The following is a 26,544-nucleotide window of genomic DNA, read 5'->3' as shown; positions in this document are numbered from 1 at the left end:
GTGGCTAATCTCCAATTTTCCGTCAAATGTTGTCGTTAATTGCCAACATGACACGCTTAATGTGCCAACAAGGCATGACTTGGCTGCCAACATGGCATTACTAAAACCCCTTCTGATCTACCATTCACTAGTCATACCCTTAATTTCATTATATTGACGTTTGTCTTATTTATCGTCTCACTCACGCTTTATCGACTTTTAATTATTTGTAATATCCCGCCTTATTCACACTCACCAACCTCTTCACTCTATCCTATTCCTCAACCCAAACCGCCTCCTACCTTGCTCTGCTGCCCCCACCTCTGTCAGCCTCCGTGGATCCGTGCCACAACCGTCGCTCACTGATGCGACGCACATCTCTGCCGGACACTGTTCTTCCGCCGCTGATTTGTACCTCTCCACCCGATGTCGACATCAGCCACTGCGTCCCCTGCTGCGACGCAATCCACCATCGCTCCTTATTCGCTCACTGTTGCGGCGTCTTTCTCAGGTACCCTTGAAACCCTAACCCCCAAATCCATGTTATTTATTGTGTGAAGTTATTGGGGTGCTGGATGCTGCGATTAAGGATTTGGGCTCAATAACGATGTGAAGCCAGGTTTCTGAGTTTGAATAAGACTGAGTTAGAGAGTGGTTTGAAGAGGATTTGGGCGAAATTTTCTGGATTTAATTAGATCGATTTTGATTCGGAATCTGAAAATAATAAGGGTAGTTTGGTCATTGCAAATAATTAAAAGTCGATAAAATGTAAGTGAGACGATAAATAAGAAAATCCGTCAATATAATGCCATGTAAGCAGCCATGTTGGCATAAGGCGTGCCATGGTAGCACTTAACGGCCAAAACAAACGGAGTAGCCAAGTTTAGTCACGGATGGGAGTCATTAACTAAGTTTAAGGGTACAATTAGTAATCTCTGATACGCGAGGGCACAGTTGAGAAAAGTGAAAAAAACCACAGGGGTACAGATGGGAAAAACCCAAAAATAATTTTATACCACACAAAACACAATCGTAGTTGTTCATTCATGGACGAACTTTACTCTTTCATGGATTTTTTGTCATTAGTTTTCCATATCTTACCCTCCCCAAAAAACAAAATAGACAAACTCTCTCTAATTCCCCTCACAAAATTTATCAAATTACTCAATTATGAACGCTAATTCTCATGTCGATCACACAATAATTCTAATTTATTAAGTTTATTAACTATGTTATAATCCATATCAAATTAGAAAGATTCAACTAATTTAGACTAATGAAATTAGGGTTCGAAAAAATTATTTTCAATAAAAAGTATATTCGTCGGTGTCTGACGTCGTGCGACGGCCGGTCTAACGTCATGTCGTATTCGGCAACTATCAAAATCATTATGCACTTTGATATTCAGCACTTGATTTCTTTATTTACTTTTAATTGTGCCCAACATGGCAACATGGACAAGGTTAGCCTGATTTATCAGTTATTGATATTTGCATTTTGCGATGTGTGGTATCGCTGCGGTTCATATAAAAATTTCAACTTGTGTTTTTGATTGAGTCCTCTTACATTTTTCTTTGCTTTACAAACATAATTATGGAGTATTAGACGATCTACTTGGCTATTAATTTGCATGAATGAGTGAGTGGAAGAGTGAGAAGGTGAAATTTGAGACGAAAATTGGATATAGAGAAAGAAAATTGAAAATTGGGGAGTTGAAATAAAAGGGGTAAAATGGTTATTTACGTCAATGAAAGAGTAAAACCCGTCCATGAATGAGCACCACCCAACACAATATCTCCAACTTGTATATTAATGTTCCACAACTATCTATCACAAACAAAAATAAATAACTATTTTTTAAAAAAAGTGTACAACCTAAAAAAGAACTATAGTCATTACGTAAGACTGTCTTATATAGTACTCCCTCCCATCCACACTTTTGTTCCTCTTTGAAGTGGGCACGGAGATTAAGGGTGGAGGGTATAATATTGATAAAAATATGTGTGGGGTTTGGTAATTGGAGAGAGGTATGAATAATTAGAATTAAATATTAATAAATGAGATGAGTGGGGTTTGGTTATTGGAGAGAGGTAGAAATAATTAGAATTAAATATTAATAAAGGATATGGTGGGGTTTGATGAGTGGAGAGAGGTAGAAGTATAATATTAATAAAAACTTTCTCAAAAAGGAAAGGAGAAGAAAACCTGAATAATCCGTTTTAGGAAATAGGGAAGAAAAGAGTGAATAGGAGGGAGTATATATTAATCAGAATTCAAATTTAACCGAAAAATGTATTGATGTAGATAATAATACTCGTAAGATTGACAGCACAAAATTTAATCAAAATTGTAACGAGGCAGATTTAACAATGAAAATTGATCGCATTATGCAGGTAATCAACTCAAAGAAAATTTCTACTCGTTCCTATTCTGAATAACCGTCCCATTTGTCATTTCCATCTATTCATATAATTGTCCCATTTACCATATTTGGACATGGTTTTTTACTTTCTTACCCTTGACTATTTTCTTTATTTACCACCCCAACCACCCATAAGTTCATAACCCATCATATTCAATACTTTTCATTATTTAACTCTTATATTTTTACCCCTATACAATAATTTTCATTATTTTAACTATATTTCTTAATTTTCGTGCCATTGTCCAAATGGGACACTTATTCGGAATAGGTTACTGAAAGAACTAGACGGTGACAAACTCGCCTACGAACATAGTTTTAAATATTGACTCGATTTCGATGTACGAGTAACACGACTGATTTATAAAGGTTTTGCCTGTGACAATGCTTATATGTAATGAAAAATTACATATAAGCCCGGATTAATGTATAGGGTTGTACAATGCTTATTATACAACTAGTTGTATAGTATTATTTGTGGTGACCACATAACCATGTTATAAGGCGATATTGATCGTACTTAGCCATATCAACCAATACTACTAATACTGCAACTGAAACCGAGATTTAAAACTGTCTACGAGTTTATGGTGCGAGATGGTAACGAGGATGGGCTGTTGTAGACTTGCAGCTAGCCCGACGAAGCTTGAGCTAGATGATTATGGCCCTATGGGGTATTGCAAATTCTCATTATAGACGGGGGATACCCATCTATAGTTATAGAGAGGTCAAATATCCACCACTTTAAGCAAAACGGTAGTTTATCACATGCAAATGGTACCGGTGACATTTGGCGTTAAAAAGTAGCGACATTTGGCCCGTTTTGCTTAAAGTGGGTGGATATTTGGCCCGTCTATAGCTATAAAAGGATATCCCCGTCTATACGCTGTGATGGGGTATCCACGCCATTGCTCACAGAATCACACAAAAGAGAAGAGAATTTCAGAATATGAATTCTGTATATTCTAAACAAGTATACAGTTCTTCCAATTTTACATAATCTTCAAGAATTAGGGCATGATACTAACTAATATGCAACTATACACCATGCGAAACACAACGATCAACAAGGACAAACTAAAACGAAAGATGTAAACTATTGACAGGGGACAAGGGAGTAATCATCTACACCAGAGCATCGCAAACAAATTTTCTGGATCCGGCTACTGCCAGTTGTGTTGGGTTCTTCATAAGATAATAATGCTATAAAACAAGTTACAGTTAAACAAATTTCATGTAAAGCTCAGAAGAATATTGCGGCCAAAGACACGACAAGTCATATCATTCAGAAGAGCTCAGATAAGATTGGATGAATGTCTTCATACTGCAAGACATCAGAATAATAATGGAGTCTAACAATTATATGAAAATATATAGTATAATATAATGACATGAATGTACAATGATTTCATTTTTCTATTCAAATCACTTGGAAGTTTCTACACTTGTTCATGTCTTGTACAAACATTTCCATATAAAAGAATACAAGTCACATGAGTCAGTGACACAATATGATAACCCTAGTACAAACAAACACCAATGATTACACACTTTAATCGACTAATTGTAATGAATCAGAAAAAATCAACCTCGATGAAGTTACCTGGTGGCTTCACCTCAGTGGGTGGGCCTGGAGTTGGCGTGGGTCGAGGAACCTCTGGTGGAGTCGCACAGCGGATAAGTGCCCAATTAATGGTCTGGAAGAAGGGATGCTGCTTAATTTCAGTGGCTCCACGTCTGTAAGCGAGGCGATGCTGTGGCTCTTTCACAAGCAAGCCTCTGATTAAGTCTCTGGCAGCAAAGCTTATAGATGGTGACTCGGGAAATCTTAGGGGTTGGCCCACAACATTGAAAAGAGTAGCTCGGTTACCCTGTCCTTTGAAAGGGGTTTTCCCAAAGAGTAATTCGTAGATGAAAATACCCAAGGTCCACCAATCTACTGCACTCCCATGCCCTTCTCCTTTGATGATTTCCGGAGCCAAGTACTCGTGGGTCCCCACAAATGACATTGACCGGGCATTTGTGGGCTCTGCAAGGAGCTCCGGGAGAGTATTATACACTTCAGGCTTTGCCTTAGGCTTTGGCTTTGGTTTCTTTGCTTTCTTAGACTTGTTTGATAAGAATAGTGGTGCGAAACAAGCAGGCTGTATCATACAGGCAGGCTCGACACACAAGGCAGAGGTTTTGGAATCACTGCTAGACTTTGACGATTTCACAAGTGTTGGGCAAACAGCACATCTTAGAGAAAGGTCAAAATCAGAAAGCATTATATGTCCATCCTCTCTCACTAAAACATTCTCTGGCTTTAGATCTCTGTATATTATTCCAAGCATATGAAGGTACTCCAAGGCGAGCAGAATTTCGGCAACATAAAACCTGTTGAATAACAGCCAACATTAGACCAATTGCAGATAAGAGTTGTTTATGTCACCAACATGTCAAACATAAAACATTTACCATGGACAACAGCAAAATAGGAAATTGTTGGGTCAGTCTACATGTTTGACATCAACATAAAACATTTATAATGGACAACAACAAAATCGTCATATCAAACCTTTTTATCAACAACAATGAGAAGCAGAAAGCCAGATACTCGATTGAGCCAACAACTTTCCTCCAACATTGCTGCGCCTAATCTAAAACAGAATGAAAAAAGCGAGGCTGCTCTTACTTTACGAGGGAGCATCATCCTTCACAACAATATATTGCTAAACTGTAGTACCTTTTGAGTTCAGGTGGCCTTATATCATGCTTCAGTTCTGTACAATTTGAGAATCGTATATTGTGCATATCACAAAGAAGTTTAGACTAAGAAATTGGTATTGTGGCCTTTGTGGGTTGTGGGCATAACCTGGCTCATGGCATAGCCAAAATGATGGAAAGACTATTGAGTCATTGACAACTACGTTTGTCCATTTTGAAATACTAGATCTTGTACAGCACAAAACTTAAACGAGCTTTAGTTAATAAATTCAGCCAATAGGCACCTCCCCTCCCCTTTGAGTACGCGAACAAGATTAAGTCACCGCCTCACTGGTCCAAATGACCTTCTTTCTTTTACATGCATAAAGACTACAAATATGAAAGAAATAATAGTGGATCCTATTTCCAAGATATAGTAGGTAGAGAAACACTGCAAATTTTGCCACGACAGTTTACGGAAACAACTACAGCGTAAACTCAACCTTCTTTCTAATACATTTCAACTTTCAAGGATTGTATACTGTGAGAAAATATTCGCAAAAGTTGACATCATTGACCAACAAAGTTAAATGAGGGACAATATAGATTGGATGAAGTATAAAAGTCAGGAAAATATCTTACCTAGCAGCATGCTCAGGGAAGCATTTTTGCGGCCGTCTCTGCCTAAGTGAGTGAAGATCCCCTCCAGGACAGAACTCCATCACCAAACAAGAATGATTATCGGTTTCAAAATGCGTGTACAAAGTAGGTAGGAAAGGATGATCCAGTGACCCAAGAATCTCTCTTTCAGTTTGGGCCCTCAGAAGCTTCTTTCTGCTCTCTAAGGCTCCTTTATTCATGACCTTCATAGCAAAATGAGTCTTGGTTCCAACCAGTTCAGCTAGATACACCTTACCAATATCTCCACATCCCAACTGCTTCAAAAGCCTGAAGTGATTCAACTGCAACGCGCCATAATGCGACACAGCTTTCCCAATTGCAACCCATCTCACATCATTGCCCTTGTGAGGCTTATACATGGTACTGCTCAAACTACTCGAGCTGCTTTCGTCACTAACATCACTCCCAGTACTTCCTCTATAAGTACTACTCACTTTCCTACTTTCCAACAAATCGCTAGACTGACGAACCTCACCACTCTCAGTCTCACCTGGTTTCTCAATACTGCTGTGACCCTCACTTGCCTCGGTTATGGTAAAACTCTCTTTGGCTTCCGTAAATTGGCTAGCAGAGTAATAACTGTTTTGAGGGCTAGGACAGCTATTTACAAGTCCCTCAGCTCCGCCTTGACGTAAACCTATATCAGTAATACCCACCGAGCTGCTCGAATCATAGGTCTCAGACTTGACAACAACATGCTTAATAGAACCAGTTGACTCAAACCCAGAACTATTTCCTACATCACTACTTAGGGCCACCTCTACTGATTTCCCTTTCAAACCCACATTCTGATGATTACCATCAGACAGTTTACAGTTTCCGGGTTTTGGCCGTGCCTTACTAGAGGAAGAGGCAAGACTGTTGTCAACTAAATGAGGTTTCATCATAGAAGTAATCCCATCACCAAGAGAATCCATTAATGCTGGATTACCTGTCACAAAACAAAACCCAGTTCACAAATTTTGATTCTTTACCAATTTTACATTCAAGAAACTTGATTCAAATCAGCAAGAATCAATTCCAGAAACCCAATTATAATAAAGAAAAATAAAGTGACAACATAACACAAATAGTCTTGCCTAAGACGACAATATCCGTTTTAATAAGACAACTATGCTTATCATATAATACCTGTTTGGATCCGTTTTACAACTAAAACGGATAATATTGTCGTCTTAAACAAGAATTTATGCACAAACTTTACACCATTCATTCCCACATGAACAGCAAATAATTGAAATAAAAAGCAACAAAAAAACATAGCATTATTGAAGCATTCCCTACACATTAATCATACAATGAAGCAAGCATTCCCTACAAAACAATTCATTCATTAAAGCATAAAAAAGAAGCAGTAGAATCAAAGCAATAACAATGTATAATTAAAATTACCTTAATTAACAATGTAATTAAGACACAAAATTAACAAATCAAGAACAAATCTTTATACAAAATCCTTAAAAGGGTATTGAAAAAACCTGATTATAAAAAATGGGTTGAATTGGAATTAGAAAAAAAGGACACAAAATCATGTGGGTTAGGGAGTGAAAGTGAGAGCTCAAACTTTGAAAAGTGAGAAAACTTTATTATTTATTAAGCTTTTTAGTTTAATAATATCGAGATTAGATCATAAGGGAGAGATTGTGAGTTGTAATGTTTCGTCGTTATTCAATGTGTTTGAGAAACAAATTGTGATTTTTAAACAAGATTGAATTTAAAAAGCTGTATTTTTTGTTGTTTTTTTAATGCTTGTAAGCATCATTTAGGAAAGAATTAAGAAAGCTTTTGATTGTTTGCTACTTGTTTACTCTTTTCATTTGTGCAAGTTTTATACTTTTAACTACTTTTAACTACGATTTAACAAAGCTGAGCATCATAAACTTGTTCTGCAAAATGGGATGTTTATTTTTGATGGAAAGCCGCTTGTGATTAAACCATGGGATCCTGCTGTTCGAATTTCTAAAATCTCTGTTAAGAAGGTTCCCATTTGGATTAAGCTTGTGGGCTTAGATCTTAAATTCTGGGGAGCAGGATGCTTAGAGAAACTTGCTGGTCTTGTTGGTCGTTTCATTCGTATTGATGAGGCTACTCTTGATAAATCCTTGCTTGGTTTTGCACGTATAATGGTTGAGGTAGAAATTGATCAACATTTCCCCAAGCAGATTATGTTTGAAGATGAACTTGGATGTGAGACTAGAGTGGCAATTGAGTATGATTGGCTGCCCATTACCTGTCAGCAGTGTAAGGGAATTGGTCATCTCACTAATGCTTGTCGTAAGAAGGTTATTGGTGCTAACAGGCCATATAAACATCAGCCTCAGAGGCAAGTTTGGAGGCCTAAACAGCCTGTAGGAGGGGTGACTGTTGATCCAAAGGAGTTTCCTCCTTTACCTGGGGTCCCTAATGCTGGGAGTATGGCTGGGATAGTTGTCACTCCTACGGTGACTCCTGCACAGCAATGCCCTGGGTCTATATTTACTCCTGCTAGGGTTATTACACGTATGACTAGGCATGAATCCAGAGTGATTGGTGACCCAACATCTGGTTTTACAGTGAATTACAATGCTGAAATGGCCAAGGCTAGTGGTCAAGGAGGACCTGTGATTACTGAATTGGTTGATAAAGGAGGAGGGGAAGGGGATCCCTGCTCTTCCAATGATTAATTTTGGAATGTGGAATGTTAGGGGCCTAAATAGTGTGACCAAACAAAAAGATATAAAATGGTTTCTGCATCAATCTGGTGTGGAACTATTTGGGCTCCTTGAGACTAAGGTTAAACCTGAGTCTCTAAATAAAGTTGCTGGTAACGTTTGTCAGAATTGGAGTTACATCACCAATACTGCTTGTCATTCAGGTGGTAGGGTTTGGATTCTTTGGAAACATAATAAGTTGGATGTTATGCTCATTGATATGGATGCTCAATACATTCATGTCTCTGTTACTAATAAGCTGGATGGTTCTCAGTTTTTTGCTACTTTTGTTTATGCTTTCAATAAACTAGAGGATAGGGTGCCACTCTGGAATGCTCTCATCAGGTTTTCTGGTTGTGGACCTTGGGTGGTGCTAGGAGATTTTAATAATGTTATGTTTGCTAATGAGAGAATTGGGAAAATTGTGAAGGATGAGGAGATGTTACCTTTTCAGAGTACTGTGGCTCTTTGTGACCTTCAGGATATTAAGAGTACTGGGGCATTCTTTACTTGGAACAACAAGCAGCCTAGACCTGGCAAAATGGGTCAGATCCGAATGACCCGACCCGAAAAGGCTGACCCGAGACCTGAAAATGACCCGAACTTGCTTAACACGAATACGACCCGAAACCCGAATTGACCCGACCCGACCCAGACCCGACCCGAACATTGTCTGACCCAATGTTGACCCGACCCGAGGTGACCCAACCTGAAAAGACCCGACTCATAATTGACCCGGTCCCAAATGACTTGAAGTGACCCAAAATGACCCGAAGCGATTAGTACTAAGTCATATTAATATTATATATGTCAAAATAAAGTTTCATTGGTTACAATAGTCCCTAATAAATAGTTAAATTTGCAAAATAGTATTTCTTAATCAAAATAATACTAACTTAAGTGCTTAGCCATTAACTCAAAAGCAACCCGCCTCAAAATGACCCATACCCGAAAATGACCCGACCCGAAATGACCCGACAATAGGTCACCCGAAATTGACCCGACCCGACCCAACCAGACCCAAAATATGTGACAGATCCGAAATGACCCGACCCAAACTGACCCAACCCGAACCCGACCCGAGTGACCCGTTTTGCCAGGTCTAAAGCAGCCTAGTGAGACCAGGATTTTTAGTAGGATTGATAGGGTCTTGGTTAATGTTGATTGGGTAAATAGGTGGCCTGACTGGTTTGCTCATTTTCAGCCTGAGGGCTCCTTTGATCATTGCCCTTGCCTTGTCTCTAGTGGGGGGGGTATGTCAAGGGAACAGGAAACCTTTCAAGTTTTTTAACATGTGGACTAAGGTGCCAGATTTTCAGAGTATTGTTTTGAATGGATGGAATACTGCTTTCAATGGTACTGCTATGTTCAGAATTGTGAAAAAATTGAAGCTGCTGAAATCTGAGCTCAAAAGTTTGAATAGAGGCTTGTTCTCTGACATTGAAAGAAATGCTGATGTTGCTTACAAACTCCTTGTGGACTGTCAGTTATCTCTGCAACAAGATCAATCTAACAATGTTCTTATGGATAAGGAAAGGGAGCTGAGGCAATCTTACTACATGTTGGCTGCTGCTAGAGAGGACTTCCTGAGGCAAAAGGCTAAGAGTGATTGGGTTAAGGATGGTGATACTAACTCAGCTATGTTCCATCAAGTTATTAGGCAGCGACATGTTCATAATAAGGTCTTGCAAATTGAGGATAAAAATGGTAAACTTTGTAAGGATCCTGATGAAGTGTTGAATTCCTTTGTTGAGTATTATGAGGAGCTTCTGGGTACTAAAGGAAATACTGTCCCTGTCCTTGAGCATGTTATCAGACAAGGACCACTTGTGTATGAGTCTGAATGGGATGCTTTATGTAGGATACCTACCGAACAAGAGATTAGGGCTACCTTATTCTCTATCCCTGAGGACAAAAGTCCAGGCCCGGATGGATATACTAGTGGTTTCTTTAAGGCCAGCTGGGATATTGCTAAAGGGGACCTCTGTGAAGCAGTTAAGAATTTTTTTGAGAATGGTGCTCTTCTTAAGCAAGTAAATTGTACTACTCTGGTTCTACTCCCTAAGGTGGACAATCCTGTGAGTGTTAGAGAGTTCAGGCCTATTGCATGCTGTAATACTGTGTATAAACTGATCTCTAAGCTCCTTTGTGCTAGATTGGGTGACCTTCTTCCTAGACTGATTAACCCTGCCCAGTGTGCTTTTGTCAAGGGCAGGAGTATACTTGGTAACATTTTGATCAGTCAGGATTTGGTTAGGTTATACACTAGGAAGAGCATTTCTCCTAGATGCCTTATGAAGATTGACCTTAGGAAAGCGTATGATTCTATTGAATGGGCTTTCATTGAACAACTGCTGACTTTCTTAAATTTTCCTCCTCATTTTATCAAGCTTATTATGGCCTGTGTCAGCACTACTTCTTTTTCTATTGCCCTAAATGGCTTCCTGCATGGTTTCTTCCCTGGCAAGAGGGGTTTGAGGCAAGGGGATCCCATTTCCCCTTTACTCTTTACCCTTTGTATGGAGTACCTTAGCAGACTCTTGAATGTTGTTACTTCCTTGCCTGGTTTCCACTTCCACCCTCTTTGCAAACAAATGAAGTTGTCTCATCTGATGTTTGCAGATGACCTATTGCTCTTTTGCAAGGGTGATATCCAATCCATATTCATCATTATGGAAACTTTCAAAAGATTCTCTGCTGCTTCTGGTCTGTCTATTAATTCTGAGAAGTCTGACTTCTATTGCAATGGTATCCATCAGACTGTTATCCAAAGGGTACTCCAGGGCACAGGTTTTAAGAGTGGGCAACTTCCTTTCAAGTATCTTGGGGTTAAGATCTCTCATAAGCGGCTTACTAAGATTGACTGTAACATTTTAGTGGATAGAATGATTGCCAGAATTCGAGGTTGGAATAGCAGGAAAATTTCTTATTCTGGTAGATTGATCTTGGTCAAGTCTGTGCTCTCAACTATTCACAACTATTGGTCCCAAATTTTTGTACTTCCTGCTGGCATTATGGATAGAATTCAAGCCCTTTGTAGGACGTTTCTTTGGGAAGGTACTGATACTTATTCTAAATCTCCTTTGGTTTCCTGGAATGTGTTATGTATGGACAAAAAGCAAGGAGGATTGGGATTGACTGATAGCAAACTCTGGAATTATGCAGCCATTGGTAAATTAGTGTGGTGGATTGCAAGTAAGCAGGACCATCTTTGGATTAAATGGGTGGATCACATTTATCTAAAAGGTACTCCTTGGTTTCAATATGAACCTACCAACTACAGCTCCTGGGCTTGGAGGAAGGTTTGTCAAATTAAGTCTATGTTTCAGAATGGGTATATTAATGGGTTATGGCAAGGTGATGCTAAGGATTATACTATAGCTGAGGGTTACAAATGGTTACAAAGCAATGCAGGAACTAAAGTTCCCTGGTTTACTGTTGTTTGGAATCGTTATAATGTTCCCAAATGGAATTTCACAGTGTGGTTAGTGCAGCATGAACGGTTGCTCACGTTGGACAGGTTAAGGAAATGGGGAATGGTTGTACCTTCTGATTGTTTCATCTGTGGACAAGCTGCTGAGGATCACCAGCACTTGTTCCAGTTTTGTCCTTTTACTCAACAATGTTTTCATCTCCTCTCTTGTTGGTTGGGTTTGGCTCCAAGTCTCCTGATTAATCCTGAAAGCTTGCTGAGGCACAGATCTTTATCGTTGTATGTTAGGAAAGTGAGTTGTGCTGCTGTTGTTGGACTTTTTTATGGAATTTGGCGGTGCAGAAATGTTTGCAGATTGGAGAATGTTGTACCTACTCCTGCTATGCTGATTATACAAATTCGAGAGGATGTTAAACGCAGAATTCAGAGTTGCTTCCAAGGTTCATTGACGAAAGGTGATAAGGACTGGAATAGAATGCGTAATATAAGTTTATAGCTCTTACTTGTGCATAATAGTATAGGCTTTATTTTTGGAAAGTTCGTATGATACTAGCTTGGTGTAAATGGTATGATTGACTATTTTTGAGATTAATGAAATTCACATTTCACCAAAAAAAAAAAAAAACTACTTTCTTGGTTTCTTGTTCTTTCAAATTGGGGAATACGTGTTTTTAGAACCGTCTTACAATAAATTATTGTGAGATTATTTAGTATAATAGAGTAACTAAAAGTCATTAAATAGGTACAAAATGGAGCTCAGCGGTACTGAATTGAACTAAGGTTCCAAACTTCCGGTTAGTCTACCTGACAGTCTTATCCTTTTTAAGTGTAAACAAGTTAAATACTATCCCATATAGTTAAATGAGGGGTAAGAATTTGTCATTTCGCAAACATTCTAGTTTTTGCCTCGTCCATCTAAAATCCATTTATTGTTTAAGACAGATATGTCCATCTTCCGGTTGTTAATCCAAGTTTCGTTTCACTCAAGAAGGTTCATGCCATTTTATAAGGAAACTTGTAAAATGGATCTTATTGATTGAAGTGGAATTATGGATAGAGTATAAATGTTAAAGAGTAACTTGCAACTTAAATATAACCTCTTCAATGTAAATTACAGTACAGGTTGTCCAAAAAAAAATGGTTGCTGCCTAAACGGTGTTTTTCTATACATAATAGAGTAAGAATTACGAAACGGTGTTTTTGAGCATCAAGTGAGAGACTAACAGGTAAATACAATTATACAAACTTCTTCATATTTACTAGTACAAGGACACAAGGAATGCTCCACATTATATTTACTGCGATTGTCGAAGACAGGATGGATCTTTGGCTGCAGGCCAGTAGGCCACCAGACTAGTGTAGCCGAACACGAACCTGACACGGACACAGTCCAAGTACGATGATATTTTGAACTGCCATGGCTCATTGCATAACAAGACGCAAGCCCTTGGGTAAGCTTCGGTCAAGCCAGATTGGGAGGTCCGACCATCTGAGCACAAGGGGCGACAGAACTGATGACAATGTCCTGATTCCACCCTCATTGAACATGCCCTCTTTTTAAGTACAGATATCAGACATGTCCTTGCAATCCCTCAAGGCGTGCGTAGAGACCCTGTTTTTGAAGGAGCTCCTTATGGCTGCCCGTCTGCAAGAAGTGATTCACACAAACCAAAAGAATACATCTATTTAAACAGATAGATAAAAATACTTCGTATTTGTTATTAAGACAGAATTTTGTAGGCAACACCTCTTTGGTCATCCAACTGGAAATAACTCAGTTATCAGTTCACCATAGTTAAGTCATGAGTTAGCTAAAAGCCTAAAACATTAAGACATCAAGGTGAAAACAATGCTATGAAAATTTTGTTTGTCGTCTAGGTTGACTAGGCGGCTAGGTTGTACTGTATTTCTAAGAGAGTAAGACGGACCTCAACAATCTTTCCATCATCCATCACGAAGATTCTATCAGCTGTTGCAACTGTAGATAACCTGCAGAAAGACGTTACATCAGACATACAACTAAAACTTGCATTGAAAATCGACAAGACGTTCTAACATTTACCTGTGTGTTATGATGATGATAGTTTTTCTGAATTGCAATCTTAGTGAATTAAGAACCTCCTATAAGTGACACAATGACATGTCAATAACTCAATGTCAAGCCTAATAAAGCATTGTAGTAATAATTCTTGTTTGTAAAATGATCCCAGATCCTTACCCCATTGTAATAGTTGAGAGCTAAATCAGGTAGAATTCTCATGACCATGACGACTCAGGGATACAATCATACAAGTCGGGTAGAAGCTACATATTACTTAAACTAGAGTTCAAGTGTTCAATTTTCATGTTTTTGGTTTAACTGAGGTCCAAATGTCACATTCATGTCGAAGTGTCCAGCATCAAACATGGACACATGAAGAGATATGAAGGATGATCAAAGTAACATAGCATACAACTGTCGGAATCCACAAAGACTGGGCACTCAAATTCAAGGGGTAATTCAAGCTAAAATGATTAGATGACAATATGACATAACATCCCTCAGAACTTTAGATACTCTATCAATTCTCGATCATATATCATTGACCAAAATGCTATGCTATTTGTAGCTAGTAATGGATCAATAAAAGATGGACTTACAATGATATATTGTTCACTTTCAGTATCTAGGGCACTCGTAGGTTCGTCGAGGATAAGAATGGTGGGATTTCTTAGAATTGCTCGAGCTATGGCAATGCGCTGCTTCTGCCCTCCACTTAGCACATCATCATCAATAAGTGTGTCATAACCTTTGGGTAGAGATAAAATAAAGTTGTGAGCATGAGCTAACTTGGCAGCCCATTCCACATCTTCACAGGTGATGTCTCCATGGCAACCATAAGTAATGTTTGATTTGACATCCATACGAAAGAGACGAGGTTCCTGTACATAGTTGCAATGGTCAAATGAAGGACTATAAGATGTTTCGGTTCCAATGCTCGGCTAACCTGTCCAACGTAGCCAATTTTGCGTCTAATCCATTTGACATCCACATCTTTCAAGTGGTAACCATCAACCAATATCTGCGGTGGAGAGACACTAATAAAACTCCAATAGTGAATATTTAGGACACAACAATGGCTCTATTATGTTTTGCACAAAAGAATCATATCTACTCCGAATGAGGGTAGCCTAATTCGTTATGATATGTTAGTTAGACTCTACAATTTTGTGGCTATACACGTGTAGATGTGTTCATGTACCAATGTGGACTGCATACTCATTTTAGGACAAAAATCCCCTCCCTTTATCTCAAAATTTGAGCCAGGATCATTTCAACACGTGTATACATACCCGACTCCCCTACTATTAGCACCCCCTCCCTTCTAATGGTGTAAACTTTTTGCTGGCTTGTTCCATGTCTTTGACCATGCTAACGCTATGGCCAGAGACAAGAGGCTATGGTTGCTACTTTTGGATGACATTCAAGTTACAACTGCACCTTCCTGAAATGCCCCATTTAGTTAGGCACAATTATGAAGAAATGCGAATGAGTTTCCCACTAAAGTACTCTTAGGAAATGCTCCGCATTTTTACCTTGGTCAAATTCTTAGAATTGATCCATATTTCATTTTGAGCTTGCATTGTGTGGCTAAACTTCAATGGTAAGATGATGAGACCCACCATCCACACACAAGTATTCACCTACCTTAATTTTTGTGCATAAAGAAAATGGGGTAATTCCTAAGAATCGGCGAGAGTAGTTCCTTTACCAACAAAAAATATGCTCAAAATATAAAAGGAAATTCTCTAAATCAGACAAATTGGAAAATGGGACAATTCAGAAAGTTAGAGGGAGAGATATACTCGTAATTACTAATCAGTTATCCGCAATGTCCTTATGACCAGTTATAGAGCTTTAGAAATTAAGGGTACATTTAAGTAATTTTTCAGCAAAGATCAGAAGAACTATCTTTAAGTATTTGTAAAACTTATCTTTACCTCACCGTCTGCCGGTTCATATAAACGGAGCAAAAGCTTTGCCAATGTACTCTTTCCGGAGCCACTCGGACCAACCTTAAAAAAAAAAAAAAAAAAAAGAGTAGAGAGAGAGAGAGAGAAGGCAGCAAAACCTTAGAAAGCAATCTATAAATAGAAAGCAAAATAGGGAGAGAATTGTAATACAAACTCACAATTGCGATTACTTCATTAGCCCTTAAATGCATGCTCACACTGTCAACAACCAGAGCCTGCAAAAAACAGAAGAATCAGAACAAAAGGCCAGCTTCTGTAAACCATCAAGTTACCAGTTTTGGAAAAAAAATAAAGAAAATCATGAATTTGCATTTCCTTGGTATCAATATAAAACCTTCCTTCGTATCAATATAAAATGAACGAATCTGATTGTGTGCACTACCAGAGACTTCGACCTTGTTTAGATGAGGCGATTTGGAGGTCGAGGGAAGGAATAAAAAGTGAGGGGGCAATTTCCTTCGTTAGGCTGGTAAGTTAGATTGAAAGCATTTAGAGAGGTGTATCTTCCTAACTTCCCAAACACCATTAACTAGCATCCCAAACATAACTCTTACGATAAGACATGTTTGACCTTATGCGTACAAAATCAACCACCTTTTTCAATCACTTGGTCCATCCTATGAAATGGATAATGGTAAGTCAAAAACAACAATTGGCCATGTAGCATAGGACAAAAGCAACAACAACAACAACAACAACAACAACAACAACAACAACAACAACAACAACAACAACAACAACAACAACAACAACAACAACAACAACAACAACAACAACAACAACAACAACAACAACAACAACAGAGCCTTAATCCCAAAATGATTTGGGTCGGCTGACATGAATCATCCTTTAGAACCGTCCATGGGTGAACGCACACCTCAAAATGCGAATAGAAAAGGGAAAAATGAAAAACAAAAGGGAGAGCGAAAATGTAATACAAAGTCAAGGTAAACTTACAGGTTTTAAAATCGAATTCCGGATTTCTTTTATAAAAACTTAAAATTTAAATCGAGAGAAAAGATTAAAACGATTTTGAAAACCGAAATAGAATTAAGGATCCGGAATGCCTTAAAAGTAAACCAAGTAAAATATATAAGAAAGTGGTTGGTAAAAAAAGTGTAATAAAGGAGAGAAGAACAAATAACTTAATTTTTTTTTAAAATTAAATAAAAACACTAAATATGTCAAAAAAAACATCAAATACTAAAAATCCACATGTATCCTTTCCCTCCATTGTGCCCTCTCCGTCACCATACTCTCCTCAAGCCCCAGAAATCTCATATCGTGCTCTATCACTCTCAACCATGTATAGTACCATCTTTTGATACCAAAATTGACAAACGACTCCACCTAACAAGAATCCACTGCCTCAGTTCTTTCAAACCCATTAACCACAAGTTAATCAAGAGATCACTCAATCCACAATAGAATACACACTTCTCAGGTTATATTATCTCTCCCACACAGAAGTGGCCCGATTAAACCAAACCGGGGTCTCTTAGTTCGACTAATTCCAATATTGGTTCACAATGGATCACCAACATAAACTCAACAACACAAATTTGATGTAACATGCGACACATGAAGATTGAAGAACAACTTTACGATTCAGGTCAAATATAGTTTCAAAACGATTTCCAATCAAAAGGTCCATAATTCATTTCTGACAATACCCGGGGACAATTAAAAATCCTAACTAACAACACTATTATAAATTTACACAACTTTGCAATTTTCTAACTTCTAAGTTGTATTGATTCGATCAAATAGAAGTAAAATTGGCTACATTGATCCAAAACAAAATAGAGAAGCTAACTCACTTCTAAAGCACAGAAAACAAGTTAAACACATAAGAGCATAAGACTCGTCACCAAGTCACTTAAGACTCCAGATAAATAGACATAAGGATATGAAGATCATAATGTTTGAACAAGACCTAACTCGCGCTCTGATACCAAGACCTAACACGTCCCTCCAAGTCAACTAAAATCCTTTCAACATAAATAATATTTTGAAGGAAAACACAAATTTGTTCTCCCTGCCCTCCTCCATCTTCTTTCCCTCAAATCGTATCCAAACAAACCCTACAGCTCCATCACCCATCCCCTCCCCTCCTCATCCCTCCCTACCCTCCCAAAACTCCATCCATACAAGTTGTTAGCAAACAAATTCCAGAACTCCTATTATGTCCATTAGCAAACAACAGTCATGTCCTTAAAAGGAGGCCATGTATCACAAAAACTGTGGGAGATGCTGAAAACTAAGATCCCAGTCTTTTTTCATCCACTTTACATAGAGGGATTCCTATATGGTTCACCAATGCCGCAAATAAATTCAAAGAGTAAAAGCCTACTAATAACAAAGAGTACACTCGGTTATAAAATTTGCAATACCATAGTTTTCACAAGTTTTACGTAAGATGATTCCATGGTAGGACAAGGCAAGCTTTTAACTTCGAATCCCTAAAAGGAAAGTTCACCGCCAACCCTTAAGCTTCACCTCATCCTACCATAGGATCTTCATATGCAAGCTTTTCCTTATTTTTTACTGAATGTTATTGTTATGAAAACAACTAGGGAGTTCCTGTGCATTTAGGAACATTGGAGTAATAGAAACTGAGATAAATCTTCAGAATGTGAGAAGTACAATATGCCAGTTTAGGCACATTAAAGGTACCTGTGTCCTAGTTGGATAGCGAAATGAGACTCTCACAAACTCAATATCCCCACGTAGTTGTTGTACTTCAAACCCTACCATAATAGGAAGAGGCAGTAAATTGTGCTTCCATATATGAAACATTCACGAAAGATGATTTGATATAGCTCTAACCTTTGCATGAGAATTGCCCGCTAGGCCGCAGATCCATCAACTGGAACAGCTTCTCACTTGCTCCAACAGACTGGAGCAAGGAAGAACAGCTATCTGCCAGCCGCCAAGTGGCATATATCAACCACTCACAATATAGTATGTACTTTGTGAGCTGTTCAGATGATAACTGACCGGCAACCACAGACAAGCCCCCAAATATCACTGCTATAATCTGCTTAGCCATCAAAATATTGGATTGAGATAATGCATCAAATAATATTTACTTTGTTAAATTACTAACACAGTAACACTGTTTGGTAGATAACTGATGACCAGTTTCTACGATATTCAGTCTTAGACAAATTAAATCAAAATTTGTTTATGAAACCTTAACTATGTTCATAATAAAATAACAAAAAGGGAAAAAGATATGAATATGGAGAAGAGAATACAGCCGTAGCTATTGAATTTAAAAAGAAGACCTGGAAAGTTGAGGTACAAGGTTAATTATAAGCTAAAATCAGACCTGAGTGGAACGGTACAAGGTAGAGAAACTGAGGTTCCATAATCCATAGGCTGCACTCTCCCGAATGTTCACAAACATCAACTTATTCAGCCAATGCTGGTATCTAACACATCATAAATGAATCACGTAGTGAGCCAGAGATGCATATACAACAATGGAGTGGCTACTGAAACTAAGCAATAGAAGAGATTGTGAAGATTGCCTTCTAAATTCATCCGTCTCTGTTCCACAGACTCGTACGGTATTCAACAACGAATAAGTTTCACGAGAAGCCTAAGCCAAAAAATTGAAAACAAAAACAAGTGGCCATGATAAGAAAATAAATAAATACAAACGAAGTAATGAGCATATGAAAGACTTATCATTAATCAAAAGTTTTGATTCTCACTTCATTTGCACATGCCTCCAACTCCTGAGTGACTTTTGCTACTTTCTTCTGATACCTGTACAAAAAAAAACAGAATCTTGATACAAGCCATAAGTCGGTATATTGTATAGGAGAGATGCCACCAAGTCTCAAGACAATAACACATATTCGACAAATTCAATGCATAGCATCTGTTGTTTTGAGGAAGTTTACGACAGGGAGCTGATGTTATCTTTAAAGCTCGTAAGCATCCTAGCAACCTGAAGGAGCAACTAACAACTTCAAATTATATGGTTATTATATGATTTCTAGTCTTTTGAAAGTGTACAGAAAGAGCATTAGATCCCAAAATTCACTTTTTTATAGAACTATATATATTTGACACCTGAACTGTACAAGATGAACATGAAACCTAACCAAACCTCACCCTGACTCTTTTAACAGCAAACATAAAAGACAACGGACTACATAAGCCAAAACAAGCCACTACACTTAAATTGTACTGTAATAGACTACTTTTAGTACATTACATCAATCTTAGACCTCTAAAAAATATCAGGCCCAGCATACAAAATACCAAGTAAGGAACCTTACGGCCCATAGACAAGAAAAATAGCAGACAGGATGAAGCATATTCCTAATGCTGACAGAGCCAGGGGCTGCGATAGCATGAGTAAGTTTAACAAGGCACCACCGCCCTGCAAGGCAAAAATGCGTACCACGTAGCACACAAGTGTGATAGTTATCCAAAGCAACCGTAACACCGAAAAAAAAAAGGAAAAAAAAAAGGGAAAAGTAACACAAGAATGAAATCAAAATCAACCTGGAGAATATTGCGAAAAATAAGGTGCAGATCATTTCCAATCACACGAGAAAGTCGTTGACAATCTGAACCTAGCCTGCTGCTCAAAGTTCCCACTGCTTCTGTGTCGAAAAAGGACACATCCTACATTAAAATAACCTTAATATAGAGTATCATATCGAAATGATAAGCCTCATAGCAAACTCATCATTAGTTAAATAACACCAACCTGATAGAGAATAACTGAATACAGGGATTCTCTTAAACGTTTTACCTGAGAACAAATCACCATGCGATAGTCGAAATCAGAGAGTAGAAACTAGAAAGCAAACAGTAACATAGTCTCTTGCATCAAAGGATCCTCATAGAGAAAGAACTTACAAGGATCATATTTGCGATTCCAAAGCAATAACCTCGTATACCACTGGTGCACATATGGAACATTCGGACAAATTAGCAAAAAGTAAAACAAGCTTGCACGAACAACTACCTTAACCGACGACGTTGACTTACACCTTTTTTTAGATCCATGGCAGAAAGCAGACTATTTTTAGCAAAACAAATTACATACTTTTGGCTGGATATTTTAAAAGCAGCTTTAAGATCTCGTGAAAACAGGATTAATTCAATTTAATTCATATGGAGCATAAAAAATCTACACACATGTGTATCATTTGATGATACATAGATATTAACGGAGATAATGAGTCACCTGCAAACTCCTGATGTGAGGCACAACATAACTAAGAGCTGTGAACTCCGATAGAATACTAAATTTTCACCATTCTGTGCAGAAAATATACACACTGCCAGTAAACTTGGTATCGATATTTCAGCAATCTGCAATAGAAATTCAAAAGCAGGATTACGGTATATTCAAACCACATTCAAATGTACATTTCAGTCATTTTGGATTCAAGGCATTACTATTTCCGTCAACTCAAAATAATTCAACAACAAAATTGGGTTCTACTATACACTTTGAAAAGACGAAAACACCCTTACAAATGCAATTGGGTTCTACTATACACTCATGCAGTTGCCATAAAATAAAAACAAAACATACCATTTCTAATTTTCCTACTTTCCATCATCTTAAAATTGTACCATGTGCAAATGTAATGATTACGACTCAATGGAGAAACGCGTGTTAACATTTAGGGTGTGTTTGGATTGAGGGATTTGGAGGAAAAGGGAGGAGAGGGAATTGGAAGGATGAGAAATCCATTGTTTGGTTAGCAAAATAAAGGTTGAAGGATTTGGAGGGGAGGGAAAATGAATCCCTCCATTTCCCTCCTACTAGGCAAATGATTTCCCTCCTACTAGGCAAATGATTTCCCCACCAACATAGGCAAGATTTGGAGGGAAAATCATCTCCTCCATTCTCCCTCCCCTCCCCTTCCCTTCCCTCCTTCCCCCTCCCCTCCCTTTCCCTCCCTTTTTCCTATCCAAACAAGGCCTTAGGGGTGTGTTTGGATAGTAAAAATGGAGGGAAAGGGAGGGGAGGGGGAAGGAGGGAAGGGAAAGGGAGAGAAGGGAAGGGGAGGGGGAATGGAGTGTGGGTGTTTGGATACAATTTCCTTCCAAATCTTGCCTATTGTGGAGAGATTTTGATTAGGCTTGAAGGAGGGAAATTGGATCCCTCCAAATCTCTCCCCCTCCATTTCCCTTCACCCTCATTTGCTATCCAAACAAGGGATTTTAAATCCCCTACTCCCCCTCCCTTTCTTTTCCTTTCAAATCCCGCAATCCAAACACACCCCGATGTCTGATTCTCAGCTTGTCTTTTATTCTCAATAATCAAAATGTATCCAGTATTAAAATCTTATACGGTTTTTTCCCATGGTACCCTCGAACTTTGGCAGATTACACATGGTACCCCTCCTTTTAACTTTCTACATATGGTACCCCTGTATTTACGTTTTTCTTTCCCAGAATGCCCCTAGCCAAACTTCCGTCATCACTCCGTTAGTTTTTTGACTAATGACCCTTTTTTTTGGTTATTTAACACACTAATAATACATAACTCCTTAATTTATACAATTAACTAATTTTAATAACTAAATCCCCAGACCACCCTTATCATCATCATCTTCATAATCACCCCAAACATCCTCCTCTTTCACCCACCACTATACCAATCACAATCATAATCTTCATAGCTCCCACAACTTGTCATGCCTTCGACGACCACCACGCCGACGCCACCACACATCCACCACCGCACAACCTTCACCACCGCACAACCCTCTGAATATCGCCACCACTCACGTACCCCATCACCGACTGCGGCCGACATTCCTTATTTAATCCACCGCACGATTTTTCAGATATGATTTCCTTCTTGATTTCTTCTTCCTCCTTCCTTAAAAGCATCGACTGCTAATTCAACTTGGGTTTCGATGCCGCAATCGAGTCATGGCGACTCGATCTGGGTTCATTTCTGGGCTGCTCATTGTTGTAGACGGGGGTGCGGGGAGCAGGTGATGAATTGAGGTGAATGGTTGAATTGGTCGTTGATGGTGGTCGGGATCTGGAATTAGAAGGAGGTGGTTGGTAATTGACGGTAATGGTGATTGATAGTGATGCGGTGGTGGCGAAGTTGTTGATTGCTGGTTATTAGGATACTAGGCCCATTAAGGCCGACTATCATTAGGGTTAAGTTATGACGGCTACCGTCTAGGGTTTAGATTAATATGGTTTATTATATATATCGTGTCCATGTATTCAATGAGGGATACAATCAATAATACAATTCTCCCTTATGCAATCTCTCCTCTATAATCTTATCATGGTATCAGAGCCTCACGCTCTTGAGGCCTAAAAACGATCTTCCGCCGCCCTGCCGGAGGGACTAATGAATTACGGTGCCCTCCGGCGGGATTTAATAAGAAAAAAAAAAAAAAAAAAAAACTCAAAATATAATTGCCGAAGTGCTGATCCTTTAAACTAAGGCTACAATTGTATGCGCAGAGACATATTCGTCCATTTAGATGATTTATTTTCATCTCATCTCATCCGTACGTACTTATTTAAGGGCTGTGATGATGAGGTGATTATGTTGTGTCTGTGTTCGTCTTTTGTTAATTTTCCATTTTTTATCCCGAATAAATTGTCCAAACTTAAAAATAAGAAAAAAAAAATCGTAATTCTTCTCTTTCGAAAATCATCAATTCTGACCAAGGTAGCACTGAAAAAACTGGCGAGTTACGCACTGAAAAAAACTGGCGAGTTACGCACTGAAAAAAACTGGCGAGTTACGCACTGAAAAACTGGCGAGTTACGCACCCAAAAAGACTGGCGAGTTACGCAAGAAATTGTCTGGCGAGTCCTATACGCACCCAAAAAAGAAGTGTCTGGCGAGTCCTATACGCAATATCTACTGCCTTGCGACGATGAGAAGTTTTTCATAAAGAAGATTCGTTAAGATTTGAAAATCCATGTTTTTATTTTAATTATTATCTTGCTTGTATTTCTCCAATCGTAAAGTTTGTACTATGCCTTTACGATTGCGGGAGGGTATTAGGATACTAGGCCCATTAAGGCCGACTATCATTAGGGTTAAGTTATGACGGCTACCGTCTAGGGTTTAGATTAATATGGTTTATTATATATATCGTGTCCATGTATTCAATGAGGGATACAATCAATAATACAATTCTCCCTTATGCAATCTCTCCTCTATAATCTTATCACTGGTACTTGTTGATGGGCTTGAGTCTTGGTGGCATGATTTCGAGGCCGCGTTGGATGGAGACGGGAACGGAGGAGCAGCTGGTGGTGGTTGAATGGTAGTGACGATGGTGAAAAGTTGGTTGCTTGTTGACTCGATTCCGATGTCCGGTTTTCAGACGAAGAATATGGCAATGGTGTTTTGTTATATGAGAACTGAAATTGGAGGTGATAACATGGGCTTTCATGGTGGATTAAATGGCTATTAGATTGAAGTATGGAAATTGTTGATGAAGTTTGCAGCATAACAAAAGAGACAAAAGAAGTGGGTTTGTGATTTATGTATAATGTATAATTAGTGAATTAAAAAAAGGTCATTAGTAAAAAAACTAACGGAGTGATGACGGAAGTTTGACTAGGGGCATTCTCGGAAAGAAAAACGTAAATACAAGGGTACCATATGTAGAAAGTTAAAAGGAGGGGTACCATGTGTAATCTGCCAAAGTTCGAGGGTACCATGGGAAAAAACCGAATCTTATATATCGTCTCACATGAACTATGAAAATACTCCCTCCGTCTCAATCATTTATTTATTATTTTTGTTCTTTGGGACGTTATTTTAATCAAAGGTAAACAAATGATGGGGACAAAGGAAATAAAATTCTAGCTCCTCTAATTTTCCTCTCACATATCACAGCATTATCCATAATATGACTCATAATCTTATTAGCCATCTACTAACCCGAATTACGGTACTGTTAATTAAAGAACAATTAAAATAGTATTATATATTACAGAACATAGAAAATCTCAATAATTATAATGTAGAAAAAGATAAACGAAAAGAAAGAGAGATGCTCACAGCAGCTATAGTAAGCGAAGCGAAAGCCGAAAAAACAACCAACTTGTCATGAGCAATAAACCCCCAAATCCGGCGTAGTGCATAAAATACTGTTATCGGAGTCGACGATGGTGGAATCGGTGACGGGGGAGTAAGGGGTTGGGAATGGCGCAAATTCCACCAAGTACCACCGGGAAGAATTGATCGGAGAAAGGTAAAGAAGTTAGGGTTTGGGAATTGGGGGAAATTGGAATGTAGGTTCGGGGAATTATGTGGAATTGAAATTGGGGAATTGGATTTGATAGAGGAATTGGGAAATTTGGGAGGAAGATTAGATGAATTGAAGAAATAGGGTTTGATGGTAATGGTGGAATTGTGGTTTAATTGGCGGGAATTGGGGGAATGGAAGTGCAGAAAGTTAGGTTTAATTGGCGGGAATTGCAGAAATGAAAGCAACGTCATTTGGAGGAGTGACGAAGATTATGAATCTTCTTCCGTTGCTTAACTTGCTTTATACATTCAGTACATGAATATAGACCGTTTATCCATCTGCTTATTTTACACCTAGGTAACACGGACACTCCTTCTAACCACTGTATTTATATCGGGCACAATACTCGTCAGACACGTACCAAAATGTATCAGACACCTATAAAGTCGTGTCTGACTTTCTTCATTTATTGGGGCTAGCTCATCAACATGCATTTTTAATATTATTTGACTGATGTGAGTGGTCAAAGGTTCGATTCTTGACTCTTGCGAATGAAAAAAGCAACCTTATAAGGGGTCAACCCATTAAATTGCCTTCAGTACCCCGAAAGATATTGCCCCAACTATTGGTAGAGGATACTCCTGAGGAGCAAAAAAAAATATTATTTATAGACTAGGGTCCGCATGTGCTCGAGTTTTTGAAAACTAATTAAGTTCAGAACAAACACATCACGTTTCATTTTGTTACATGGTAGGCTGCCACAAGAAGTCTCGTGCACCAAAGTGGTTTGAGTGTAGTGGAACGCGGTAAAGCGTTGCAAAATGGCAACGAATTGAGAGGTCCCGGGTTCGACTCCCTACACGGAAGTGATGCGGTATCCACCTGCCATCAAGGACAACAAAAAAGTCACGTGTTTGTCCAAAGCCTATCTCAAGACGGATTTTCCTTTTCTATTGGCCTTTTTTTTATAGTACATTGTGTTTTTTTCCTTTCTTAGGTGTATCCTTATTTACAAGATTTTTTTTTTTTTTACGGGCTGTCACTTAGAGCCAGTGGCGGAGCCAGAATTTGAACTTAGGGGGGGGGGTCGAACGACTAATTTTATAAGGTACATTCGAAAAAAATTCGGAAATTTAACTAAAAACTTCGAAAATTTCATCCGCCGAGGGGCGACCGCCTCTGCTAGCCCCCTCCCTAGCTCCACCACTGCTTAGAGCCTTAGAGCAAGGTGTTCTGAAAGCAACAATCCTTCCTTAGTCTATCAGATGTTCCTTAGCAAGGTGTTCTAAAAGCAACAATTTACATGGTTTAATTTGTAACAAAAAAACGTTGTTATGTCGAAGTATATTCGAATTAGTCAAACATAATAAAAATATATCAAAAAATTTAAAATCAAGCCCCGTGCATTTTTTA

At 38.5% G+C, this 26,544-nt stretch overlaps 2 protein-coding genes across 4 annotated transcripts; both read right to left on the bottom strand.

Moving 5' to 3' along the window:
* Positions 1-3,797: 3,797 nt before the first annotated feature.
* LOC141643875 (serine/threonine-protein kinase D6PKL1-like) lies at positions 3,798-7,573 on the bottom strand. Of its 2 annotated transcripts, none has more exons than XM_074453212.1 (3): positions 7,246-7,573; positions 5,729-6,698; positions 3,798-4,777 (listed from the first exon to the last, which is right to left on the bottom strand). In XM_074453212.1, exons 2-3 carry the CDS (start codon positions 6,682-6,684, stop codon positions 3,976-3,978), a joined length of 1,758 nt encoding a protein of 585 aa, XP_074309313.1. In that variant the 5' UTR covers positions 6,685-6,698; positions 7,246-7,573; the 3' UTR covers positions 3,798-3,975. The 2 variants fall into 2 exon arrangements, with proteins under 2 accessions (XP_074309313.1, XP_074309314.1); XM_074453213.1 differs by having other exon boundaries at positions 7,160-7,313.
* A 5,373-nt stretch (positions 7,574-12,946) lies between these two features.
* Positions 12,947-25,418, bottom strand: LOC141643874 (ABC transporter B family member 26, chloroplastic-like). Of its 2 annotated transcripts, XM_074453209.1 has the most exons (18): positions 24,942-25,418; positions 21,120-21,247; positions 20,789-20,831; positions 20,637-20,681; positions 20,429-20,551; positions 20,200-20,303; positions 19,627-19,681; positions 19,441-19,511; positions 19,239-19,341; positions 18,734-18,944; positions 18,581-18,654; positions 16,063-16,119; positions 15,872-15,946; positions 14,878-14,952; positions 14,531-14,812; positions 13,953-14,011; positions 13,819-13,879; positions 12,947-13,535 (listed from the first exon to the last, which is right to left on the bottom strand). In XM_074453209.1, the coding sequence occupies exons 1-18, from the start codon at positions 25,380-25,382 to the stop codon at positions 13,461-13,463; spliced, it is 2,082 nt and encodes a 693-aa protein (XP_074309310.1). In that variant the 5' UTR covers positions 25,383-25,418; the 3' UTR covers positions 12,947-13,460. The 2 variants fall into 2 exon arrangements, with proteins under 2 accessions (XP_074309310.1, XP_074309311.1); XM_074453210.1 differs by lacking the exon at positions 13,953-14,011 and having other exon boundaries at positions 13,414-13,535.
* Between the last annotated feature and the right edge of the window lie 1,126 nt (positions 25,419-26,544).

Source organism: Silene latifolia, chromosome 2, assembly GCF_048544455.1.
Source record: "Silene latifolia isolate original U9 population chromosome 2, ASM4854445v1, whole genome shotgun sequence".
Taxonomy (NCBI): Eukaryota; Viridiplantae; Streptophyta; class Magnoliopsida; order Caryophyllales; family Caryophyllaceae; genus Silene; species Silene latifolia.
Note: the sequence above shows the minus strand (reverse complement) of the source record. Positions and strands in the feature narration are given on the sequence as shown.